General features: G+C 35.3%; 1 protein-coding gene across 2 annotated transcripts in view; it reads left to right on the top strand.

The window, feature by feature from the left end:
• Positions 1 to 5115: 5115 nt before the first annotated feature.
• Positions 5116 to 12909, top strand: part of LOC131069148 (uncharacterized) — a 53455-nt gene continuing 45661 nt past the window's right edge. For both annotated transcript variants that reach the window (XM_058004496.2, XM_059218042.1), the window contains exons 1-2: positions 5116 to 5277; positions 5651 to 5735. In XM_058004496.2, coding sequence (XP_057860479.1) covers positions 5717 to 5735 — 19 coding nt within the window. In that variant the 5' untranslated portion in view covers positions 5116 to 5277; positions 5651 to 5716. The remainder of the gene's footprint in view (positions 5278 to 5650; positions 5736 to 12909) is intronic.

The raw sequence follows: 12909 nt of genomic DNA, 5'->3' as shown, positions 1-12909 counted from the left end.
CAACAAATCCCTGTATGTCCAATGAGTTAGGAACATTACCAACATCGTGCTAAATCAAACAGTAATTAGAAGTACCTCACAAATATCTAAACACTCGCTTAACAAAACTTCAATGCTCTTTACCATGATTAGACATAAACCTGCTCAAAACTCCCATTGGTTGGGTTATATCTAGTCTAGTACAAATCATTGCATATATAAAACTCCCAATGACAATAGCATAAGGAACCTTAGACATATCCTCATAATCATTATTAGAACTCAGGCACATGTCTAAACTCAACTTAGTACCAACTGGAAAAGGAATACTAACTGGCTTACAATCATGCATATTAAACTTCTACAAAATAGTATCAACATACTTACTCTGGCTCAACAAAAGCTTTCTATGAGCCCAATCTTTGCTAATCTCTATCCTAAGAAAATATATTTTGTAGCCCCCAAGTCTTTCATATCAAATGTGCTAGAAAGTTGAGCTTTGAGTTCTTTGATCATCACCTTGTTGTTACCCATAAACAACATGTTGTCAACATACAAGACAATGATTAGTATCTTATCATCAATAACATTAATATAAACACAATGATCTTCCTCACTCCTCTTATAACCCAAAATCAATACAAAAGTATCAAACTTCTGGTACAATAACTTGGGTGATTGTTTCAAACCATAAAAAGATCTATTTAACCTACAAACCAATTGTTCTTTGCCTTTCACAACAAAATAGTTAGGCTATTGCATATAAATATCCTCCCCAAGATCCCCATGAAAGAAAGCAGTTTTAACATCCATTTTCACTATTTCAAAATCACAAGCAGTAGCAATAGACAATAAGAATCTAATAGAAGTCAATTTTGCAACAAGAGAGAAAATTTCACCAAAATCAACTCCCTCTCTCTAGTAGTAGCCCTTGGCCACTATTCTAGCCTTGTACCACTCTAAATATCTGCTGGCTACAAACTTATTTTTAAATACCCACTTGCATCCAATAGGCTTCCTTCCTTTGGGAAAATTTACAAGATCCCAGGTGTCACAACTGTCTAAGACCATCATCTCCTCCTACATGGGCCTGCATCCAAGACTTACTTTCCTCCAAAGAAAGAGCCTCTCTAAAGGATCTAGGTTCATTATCAGTACTTAAGAAAATAAATATATGATAAAAATTTGGTGGTCTATACCTACAATTGAATTTTGTTGCCTTGTGGAGCTCCAAGAAAGGTAGGAGTAATGGGCTCAACCTATTCATCTTCCTCTATATGCTCATCTTGCACATCATTTTAACTCTTTGAACCCTCTTCTTCTTCTCCATCCTTAGATCCATCTATTTGTTATTCCACATGTAATCTTCATTCTTCCCAATCTTTTTTTCAAAGTGCATTGTCTTTGTCTTCTCCTTTGGTTGTTCTTCATCTAAGTAAGCTCTAAACTCCTTGAAAATAAGATCTTTAGAAATAATCATTTTTTGAGTTAGAGGATTCCAAATATTATAACCTTTTATATTCTCATTGTAATCGACAAAGATGCATTTATGAGCTTTTGGATCTAGTTTAGATTGCTTCTCCTAAGGCACATAAACAAAATCCTCACAACCAAAGACCCTTAAGTGTGCATCCGACAAATTTCTACCTATCCACACTTCATAAGGAGTTTTGTTAGTAAGAGCTAAACAATGAGATCCATTAATTGAATAACAAGCAGTATCAACAACTTTTGCCCAAAAGCATCTATCAAGCTTAACACCACTCAACATGCTCCTAGCTCTTTCCATTATGGTTTGGTTCATTCTAGATTTGCTACCCCATTTTATTGGAAAATGTAAGGAGTAGTCTTCTGCCAAACAATACCTACATGCTTACAGAACTCATCAAATTTTCTTGAACAATATTCACCCCCATTGTCAGTCCTCAACGCTTTTATCTTATTATCTGATTGCTTTTCCATAAGGCCTTAAATTCCTCAAACTTTGTGAAAAATTTAGATTTAGAATACATAAAATAAATCAAGTGTATCTCGAGAAATCATTAATGAAGGAAACAAGGTACCGAGATTTACCCAAAGAAACAACATCCACTAGACCACACACATTTGAATGACTAATCTCTAATGATCTCTTTGCCTTATAGATTCCTTTAGAAAATGATGATCTATTCTGTTTACGAAACACACAATGCTCACAAAAATAATTTTTGCCAATGGAATAATTAGAAAGGCCATCAACTAACTTTTTATTTAGAATTATCTTAAAGACCCTTTTCACCAATGTGACCCAATCTTTGGTGCCACATCATACATGTATTTCCATTGCCAGTTACATTGGAAGAGTTACAAAAAGTAGAGGCATTAAAGCCTATACAAAGTCTCTATTCAAGATCCTTTAGCTATCACCAAACTCCCTCTTACCAACTTGCAATTAGACTTGTCAAATATCACATGCACTCTAGAATCATTCAACTTGGATACATAGAGAAGATTTCTCAAAAGTCTTGGAATATGCAAAACATTATCAATGGTTTTTACTCTTCCATCATTGAAACATAATTTTACCTTTCCTTTACCAACGACCTTTTTTCATACTATTGTCACCAAGGAAAACATCTCCCCCATCATATCCTTTGTAAGAGGAAAACCACTCCTTGTGAGGATTCATGTAGTAGGAGGCACCCAAATCAATAAGCCAAACATCATCACTAACAACATTAGCAAAAATAAACAACATCATAATCATCATCAGATGACTGTTCTGTGGAGGAATCAACATTCTTTTTCTTAACTCTAAATTCCTTCTTCACATGCCCTCTTTTCCCACACTTCCAATACTTTACACTTTCATGGGGTCTTCGATCATCCTTTGGACTTCTCCCTCTTTTTATCCCCTTTAGGTCCTTTTTCTCTGGACCTTCCTCACACATGCAAAGCATCTTGGGAGACAACATTCATAGACTTTCTTCTCATCTCTTCTGAAAGAAGTACGAAAATCAAGTTGTCCATATTTGGCTCTGTACCATCACTACTAATAGCAACAATAAGATATTTCCAATATTTGGGCAAAGAGCAAAAAAATAAGATACATTTATCTTCATTTTCTAATTTAACATCTATCAATGCGAGTTGACTTATAACTAGATTAAAAGCATTCAAATGATTTGTAATAGATTCACCCTCTTTCATTTTTAAACAATATAACCTTCTTTTGAGATATAACTTACTGGACAAACTTTTAGATTGATAAATGTCACCAATCCTCTTTCACAACTTGTATGCAGTGTCTTCTATGGAGACATTCAAGATGATGCAATCGGTAAGACACAACTGGATGGTTCCTTGTGCCTTCTTGTCCAATTTCTTTCAAGCATCATCATCCAAAGTAGAGTCCTCTGGTTTCTTTTCATGTGAATCTAATAACCACTAATCTCTTTCTTCGAAAAGGTCTTCCATCTCCAGTTTCCACATCTCGTAGCCAGTGCCATTAGATTTCTCAATATCTATGCAAGAAGTAGAAGCCATGACTTTTAATCCTCTTCTCAAATCTACAAAACCACACAACAAAAGCTCCAATTGCAACAAAAAACCTTCAACACTTAAAGAGAAAGGCACCCCCTCTCAACAAAACTGTTAGCTCTAATACCAAATATTGAGAAACAAGGTCAAGAAAGCTTGCAATATTAACTTTCTTATGTGATTATAAATTTTAAAAGATGACCAAATCTCAAACTAAATCTAAAATGAACATGTTATTGAACCATTCAACATAAATATAAAAACAACCATACCAAAAGAGACACTAGATTTACGTGGTGAAACCTTTTTGGAAAAAAAATCCACTAGAGAATGAGGGCAAGTATATTATTATTCTTCAAAGGAGAGAACACCACAATAATACATTTCACTACACTTCTCCAAATGATCCTGGAAGTACTTGGAAACAATGACCAACCAATAATCAAATAACTATGCCTTGGCTCCAATTTATAGCCAAATGGGAGAGGAAAAACCATTGCCATTTTTCCAAAACAAGGGGCCAAAACCACTTGCAAAAACCCATGCCTAGGAGAAGGAATGGACAATAGAAATAATAAAATAATAAATAACTCTTCAAGTGACTCCTCATGGGTGCCAAACCCAAAACCACTTAGTCTTTACATATTCTGAGTGCTTTGAAGCTTGTGATGATTGTTTAAAATCCCAAATGGACACTTTTTCTCCTCCCAAACGTGATCTCCCTATGCATGACCTCTCATGTCTCATTATGAGTGTGGGAAGGAGTGCATTTTATCCATTTTGATTTATATTTACCACTTCTACATGTTCACCACTTGAAAATGCAATTACAGTTAGCAATAAAGTACAAATATTTAATATTTTCCACATATGTGCTAGGGAACACTTTAAAATAACATGGAGATATATGAATGACTTAAGTTTGCAAGGTTAATGTCACCTTATTTTAACAATACAAGAGTATCATGACATACTCGCCTAAGAGAATGGTGGCTACTAAATAAAGATAGTCAAACATCAATAGTAGGCCACCATGTAAAACACAAAAAATAAAGTAAATAAATAGTGATAAACAAAACAAAATAGAATGAGAGAGTCGATATGGAAGGAGATGAAAATAAGGAATGCCAACACAATTAAAAAAATAAAAGAAAAAAATCGTTAAGTATCCTACATTGCTATTAAATAAATGATTTTGCAATAAATCATGAAATTTTGAAATGAATTTTTTTCTTTAAATTCATGAAACCAAATAATCTAAATGACCAAAGACACTAATAATAGAAACACCATAGAATTAACCTTGAAAAATAAAGATTCCATGAAAATCTTAAACATTTTTTTGAGCTCTTTTTTGATGTCAAGTCTTTTATTGTGGAGCTTGATCAAAATACTTATCATTTTGTTTAGTCTTAACTTTTTCTATTTTTATATCATCCTCATACTTAACAACATGAGTCTCATCATCATAAATGAAACGTTCCATATTATAGTACCATTTCATCTCCACTACTACTTTCTTTTTTTTTCAAAAGTTTATACAAAGCAAACCCTTTGTAGAGGATATATTGTTTTCTTGTTTTTGAAATTTTTTAATGACTCCACCAAACAACCGTAAAAGGGACCAATAGAAAACCGTTCATCACTCCCAATTATATCATTATAAGTTTATAACATTGCGATGAGTATCTGTGCATGTATACCCCGCAGATAATTCAGACTCTGATGACAAAGAGGATTGCGCAACATACCTAAATCTATAAGAGTTTTGTTATTGGTAAGGTATTTCTTTGAAGAATGACTGCTCTGTACCTACGAATATCCTTTACTGTTTGCATTGCACAAACAGAATGTTTTCATCTTGTATTGAAACAATGCATAATTCTCATGTGGGTTTTCTTTGGTATCGCTTTTAATCCTGGATGATGAAAATTATATGTATTTGTAAGTGGGCAACGATTGCCATGGTTTAATGTTTCCGGCTTTATGGCGCATGAACAATTTGATAATAATCTTCTGTGATAGCTGACGGAATTAAAGATTATCTCACAGTGATTACAGAAGCTTATCATAAAAAAATGCCATGATGTTGGCTGGAAGAGTGCCCTGCTTGGTATGCCCCTTTGCTAATGTGACTGTTGATTTTGTATGTTCACCAGCGTGAGGCAGACTGCAAATTCAGGTGGATTTTGATAGAATAAAATGGAATATAAGTTTGATGGTGCATTCGCTGTACGGTAATAGTATGATGCCCATATTAATCTGAATGTTCTTTCATGATAATGTATATCGGGCTTTCCTAGCGAGCGCGAAGCTCAAAACCTAGAAAGACATTAAAATATGCATTAAATTATATACCGCATCCAATTCAATGCTGGTGAACCCCGACAAACGAGGGCTGGTGCAGTTCCTCCACAAATTTTATTCGAATATAATGGAATAGAATCGTGGATAGTTGGAGGTGATAGGTACCCGTTGATTGTGGCATCCAAGTGAAAAACATACACCTGCTGTGGTTAAAACAGGACGATTATTCACAAGAAACAGTCCCAAAAATAACTCATATAAGACGATGGATGGAGTGTTGGCCGATATAAATATCAAGAAAAGAAATCAAGAGACATTGCTGACTGAACTTATGATGGGCGGAGTGTTCATGGTGTTCATGAATTTTCATATAAAGGGAAACAACCAAGAGAAAATTTTGATTGAACTTAGCGATATTGTGTTCAAGGACTGCGATCTAGTGGAATCATCTTGCATTTGCGTGAGCCGCTAAGATCAATCCCTCTATGGACATGGAATGTAATGTGATTGTATATGTATTTTTGTAATGGTGGTGAAAATAGGGTATTCACTAGTTTACTTATGTAAACAAGGAATGAGCCTATTTCATGGTATGATTATATTAAAGGGAGATGAAATCAATAGATTCACTCCCAAGCTGATTGATTTTAGGTGGTCCCTTTGATTGAGTTGAAATGGATTCTGGGAATGCTAGATCTAAGGCTAAAGATGGGAAATTGACATGAACCAACATTTTCAGATTTGATATGCAGACATAAACACAGATTTGGAATGAGGAAGATGAGTAGAACTTGTGACTAGAATTTGGGCCTGAAAATGCGGAACAATGATGCTCCGAGCGACCTTGTCCTCAGAATGTTGGATGCGGACGAAAGTAATTTTTAACTGATGCTCAGAATCTACCCCAAAAGTTTCGTCAGAAATTTGTCAGACATAGGTATGTGGGGTGACTTTGTCCTCCTCTTTTCACTCATTTAAAAGCTGGATCTGATTGTCTTCATCTACTTTGCCTATATCTGTAATTACAGCTTCTGGACTTGTAACCTATAATTGTAAAAGAGAGAAAGATGTTGGGAATAGGGGTTTGCCTAGGTCAAACCCCAGGTTTGGAGTTAACCCTTGAAATTAAATTGAAATGCTGAAGTAGAATGCTGAATATTATATTTCAGATCTACTATAGGCGATTGAAGGTTGATGATGCAATGCTCTATGAATGTGATCACAAGTGTTGATGCAATAACATGACATGACATGACAAGACCTGATGGAATCAAACATAAACATATGCTTGCATGATGATTGATGTAATTTGCTGCTCCATGATGTCTTGATCTTGGAGAATATGGTGGGATGAAATGTCTCCTTCATGCTTGAAGATGTTTGTGGATGATAGTGCTTGAAGGTGGATAATAACAAATGCTTGTGATTGATGAATTATGGATGTGCAAATGAATAGGAAGAATGCTCTTATATAGGGTTCTCAAGGTATTTCTCTGATTAGGCTGACCTCCAATGGTCATATTGAGGCATCATGATCAGGAGCCGATTGGTGGGAAGTGTGTACCAGGATTTTCAAACTTGGGCCCAGTTTTGGGGGACAAAGGGCGTCCCAGGTGCCTTTTGTCCACCCAAAACAAGGTGAATAGGTCGAGGATAAGGTGTACATAGCTCGAGGCAGGGGCTCAAATTAACAATGTAGACAAATGACATCGGTTTTGAGGTAAAAAGCTGGAAATAGGCTTGGATGAGAGCTAAAATGGGTCGCACTAATGCAGAGGCACAAAAAGTGGTGTAAATTGTACATGGTTAGAATCTACGATGCTAGAATTCTAAATTTCTAATGGGTTGAAAGATTTCCCAACAAAAATGATTTATCAATATTTAAGAGAGTAAACTCAAGGAGATTGAACTTGGGAACAAAGGGGCAGTATCAAGTTAATTGATAGGATTGCATTGCTGCAATGATATTACTAGTATCCTTTATTCCTTTGGTAATGAGAAAACCTTGATTATATTGTTTTTGTTCGCCACACTTGGTACCAAAACAATGGTCGTTGACAAGCAATTGGCTATATGCATGGTAGCAGAACAGAATTGTAAAATGTTTCAACATGAGTATTAAAATGTTATGCGAATTTGTTGATATTGATATGATTTTAAATTTCAGTTGGTGAGGCTTAGTGCTTGAAACTTAAGCCATACTTATCTAGGTGCCCAATTTTGAATTTTGAATGAGTAAAAATACTTTGTTTGGTGTATGTGGATTGTTGATTAGATGTGCTTGATTTTGCATAATATTTGATTTTTTTTGTTTCAACAAACAGTAGGAGAAATCACACCAGCCTTGCAAAGGGTATGAGCCTAATATTTTTTTTCTATCTAGTTGGGTTTTTGACTGCAAGTTAATCATAATAGTGAAGTTTTGGTTAACCAACATGGTGAAGTTTGTGAACATCTATTAAACAAGTTTCTTTACACAAGCTTTTCAGTGGCATAGGCTGCTGACAGATAGTTTAGATTGAAATGGAATTTTGTTCTAGGTAAGTGTTTCTATGGCCTATATGATTTTGCATAACATTTGGTTGTTCATCCACCCAAATTTAGTTGGTTGCATAGTCCTGAAATATGCTTCAAATGAAAGAGCTGAATCATGAGATTGGACAATCGATGGAAGTAAGTTCTGGTTTTTTCTCACACTGCAGATCATAGATCAATATGGGGTTTTTGCTCATTCTTTGTATTTATGACACATTTATTGCACCCAATGTTTCTGTCCTGCTCTTTAGGGATTGTGTCCATCTTTATAATTGGTGAAACCATATCATGAGCATTTGTTGATGTGAGAGTCTTTGCCTGATGTAGTGTTAGATGTGCTTGAATTTGATATTTCTTTGTAATGGTTTGAAAATTACACTAAAATTGGTTATTTTTTTGGTTGTATTTTCTCAAAAGGCATGTTAAAAAATTGGCTTTAGTTTGCATGGCAGCCTCATGGTGTCAAATTTGAGGCTTCGTAAAATATGGCCTTGGCTAATTTTTCCCCTTTTAAGTTTTCCAACTTGAAAGATTGTGCTGCCAATGCTAAACATGGGCCTTGGTTTATTACAAATACTTTATCTATCTTTTCCGCTTAGACCAAAATATTTGTTGTGTTTTGCAAAGATAAACATAAGATCCTTGTTTTGATTGCCTACCTTGGGGTTGTCTCTGCAGTTGTAGACATTTGTCAATAGGTTTATCAAGCCTTTTAGGTTGGTTCATCTATCATTAGCAAAATTGTTTTGTGTCAAAGTCAACCTTTGTCTAGATTTGATGGAAACCATAGACATCTAGATAAGGGAAAGACTTATGCATTGTATATTGTATATCAATTTGTCCAATACTTGCTTCTGCTACCAATCTGCAGTGCATAAGATCATAGAGCTTTCACTTTATGGCTAATGCTAGGCTTGTGTTTGTGAATAATTCAATAGGGGATGTTGTTAGAACTGACACAACAATTTGTGATGGTTGGACAACAATTGGTAGCATAAAGGTCAATTAGTTCGATTGTCGGGCCAAGAAAATTGCTTGTACAATTCATAAGCCAATAAGGATGACACGGTGTGGTCAACGTGCCTTTTGGCCCTTCTACTTCCCAAACCACAACCTAGCCCTCGCTAGGTAGTGGTAGTGTAATGACCTGTCTACTTGGCCATTCATTAGAATAACCGCAAAAAACCCAAAAAATGCATGCTATTTTTTTTCTTTTTGAAAGTGTTTCAATCAAACATGTACACCAAAAGTATCCTCATAATAACAGAACATCATCTATAAAACATAAGCTGCTTTAAGCAAGTTGATTATTTCTTCTAAAAAGAGCATTTTCAACACATAATGTATCAAACAATGCCATTCATTTGTCCATATAAATATAATTTTTCCAAATCATATTTATTGCAGATATGATGATAGATAGTAGCATACAAATGTCATTCATTGACGTATCTATAAATCCATTTACTTTAAAAATAATGTGCAATTCTAATCATTAACATCCACCAGTATAACCATAATTTTACTCATTTACAAATAAATGCAACCATGTCTAAACATGCAAAATCCTAAATACTCAAGGGTACTTAGGTTAACAGCAATAGCGTTAGCTATGCCCTAACCATTGGTGGGTTAGGACCACCGATTTCTTTACAAAATCCCCTTTGAGTGCTAGTGGGTGAAGATCATTTTTTGGCTAGGGACTTACAAACCAGACTCTGTATCTATCACCGAGGAGCCATAATCTGTAATAAGGCTACTATAACTAAATTTGTGTGTGACATATTATGCTGAGGTCTTAGCTCTTTAGGATAAATAATTATTCATTTCCTTATTCAGATTTTTTTTTACTAATAAAGGAAATGTGTTGGGATCTGCTCCTCTACTGGACCGAGTACTTGGTCTTTGTTCAAATGCAATTATCATTTTAAAGTTTTACTTTCATTACTTCGAAGTAAATGATCATACACATAGTTTTGATCCTGATTCCTCACTTAATTATGTGATAAGCATTATAATTTACAATAAAGAATCTTATTTCTTGAAGAGAACCACAATGCATTCTCTAATACAATTCTCGCATATAACATAGCTTCCACTACAATAGTAAGGCTTCACATGTTTTGTCCAATTCAGTTCAATCTCTTTTCATTTTCTTAGTTTTACTATGTCTTAGTATGTTTTCTATTTCTAGACTGAAGTACACTATTCTTATTTACACAAGATTGTCCAACCATGTTATTATTAAGATAAAGAATTTCTAAGTTAGCAGTGTGAGTTGATCTGACTCCTCTAGGCATTCTCTGTCTGAGTGCCTACCTACATATTCATTTCCATGGAATCGAGATACATGTAATTCACCCATTATATTCGAATTTTCATTAGATTTTTAGAGTGTGTGAACATTGGGACATAATGGCAAATTACATGTCCTTGAAGGAGGGAGAACAATATCATCTAATGGTGTGAAAATATGGGGTGAGGATAAAAAGAGGGAATTCTTTGAAACTGTTTAGTCCTTGAAAGAGGGACAACATAGCTTAAACTTTTCACTCGAACTTTTCAATTTTGGGCTCTATCCCCATGACTATTCTTATTGGTGATGGTGATAGAGGGGAATCTTTGGCTTTGAGAGCTGATTGGAGAACTCAACAAGCATCTAGGAAGCTAGTAGAAGGCTACCTAGAGTTACCTTTTTATAGAGAGAGGCAACATGACTAGAGGAGTAGGTAGTAGAGTAGCAGAAAAATGATTGGGCAGCTCTCCATGTGGAGTGTAGAGCATAAAGTGAGGAGTTTTGGGTTGGCATCTCTTTCTTGATTTTTTATATCTCAAAGAAAAAACTAAACCTAAGAACAAAAGAAGATCAAATCAAAACCATAGTCATAAGGATTTTAGAACTGATTGGGAAAACTCATAGTTCCCTCATTTGATGGTTGTAACAAATGTTTAGTTTGTGCTTGAATTTAGAAGCTAAACACTCGTTTATCCTTGAGTCTAATTTATGAGGAGGTGATAAATTTTATACCCTTCACTTGGAAGGAGTTGCTTATGAGTTATAGTACCATAGTTTTGTTACTTACATAGCCTTATCACTACTTATGTGAGTTTTATAGGAGATTGATGGATAGATTTGTGAGACAGTATCTTGAGGCCCATTTTAGAGAGTTGGCATAGGTGAGGCACAATGGTGTAGTAGATGCTTATGTGACTTCTAGAGGATTGCTGTGATGGCCCTTGATGTGTCAAAGAGGTGATTGACTTATTTGTTAATGGAGGGATCAAGACAGCCACCTAGAGGCTTATTTAAGGCTTTTGATTTGGATCCTTATAGCGTGCCATTAAGAGGACCTTAATCTTGGAGAGTACTACACCAGCAAGAACTTTAGGGTACAGCTATTAGAGGTGTCGTTAAAGGAGCATCATAGCAACAGCAAAGGACCCCTTATAGTCTCCACAGAGATTGGGAGCTGCTCCATCTAGACTTGCGGGTCAACAAGGTATAGGGAAAACATCCACTAGCCAAAAGCATGGTGACATGAATTGTGATGAGAGTAGGAGGAAGTAGTTATGCTTCAACTAGAAAGATCCAAGGGACCCATCACATAGGTGTTTGGTAATTGTTGTGAAGTTTTCACACATCGCCCCATTGCAAATGGGGACCCCCACTTTTTGCTTAGATTAGGTGCCTCAGTTAGGTGTGTTAGTTTTAGCTTGGTGGTAAGTTCCCAGTTGTTGACCTTTGTTTATGAGAGGAATGTGTCTTGTCATTGGGGTAGGTCATGGTTTGAGTTCGGAATCCATAGTAGAGTGCTAGGATTGGGTTTAAGGACAAATTGCTAGAGGCTGTAAAAATTTGTCAAATTTTGTCATGTTGCAAGGTTGCCAGGAAAGAGGTCAAGGTGAGCAAAAATTGGAATTTTCCTTCTAGGGGTTGTTTTTCCACCCTCTGGAGAATAGATTAGACCTAGTGTTAAGCGATGGAGTTTGTTTCAAGACAATTAAAAAATTGGAAATTTCCTTCTACCTATCGAATTTCCACTCCTGGAAATTGAGAGCTAAGTGAAAGAGAAGTTAGAAATCTTCCTCGTAAGGGTCGATTTTCCACTCTAGGTGAAAAGTTGTTAGCAAGAAATGGAACGAAGAAGGTCAAAAACAAGGAAATTAAAGCCTTCCTTCTAAGTGGTGAATTTCCATTCTTCCTTGTGCATGTCATTTTTCCACCCTTGGCCAAAATTGAATGATAAAAAAGAAAGTAAAATTTTAAGGCAATGAAATGGAACGAACTTCCTTGTACAACAAGGAAATTTAACAAGCATTGAATGAATTTGAGAACTTCCTTGTAAAACAAGGAAATTTAAGTCTTCCTTCTACATGTGCGCTTTTAGTCTTGGCGATTTGGAGAAACAATTTTAAGGATAATTTTGAGTGAAATTAAATTTTTCCTTATAAAACAAGGAAGATCAAGACCTTCCTTATCATGAAACTTCCTTGTAAAACGAGGAAAATTTAGATGTTCCTTATCATGTGCGATTAAACATTGAACAAAACAAGAAAAATTTAGACCTT

Source organism: Cryptomeria japonica, chromosome 1 (genome assembly GCF_030272615.1).
Source record: "Cryptomeria japonica chromosome 1, Sugi_1.0, whole genome shotgun sequence".
Classification (NCBI taxonomy): domain Eukaryota; kingdom Viridiplantae; phylum Streptophyta; class Pinopsida; order Cupressales; family Cupressaceae; genus Cryptomeria; species Cryptomeria japonica.
Note: the sequence above shows the minus strand (reverse complement) of the source record. Positions and strands in the feature narration are given on the sequence as shown.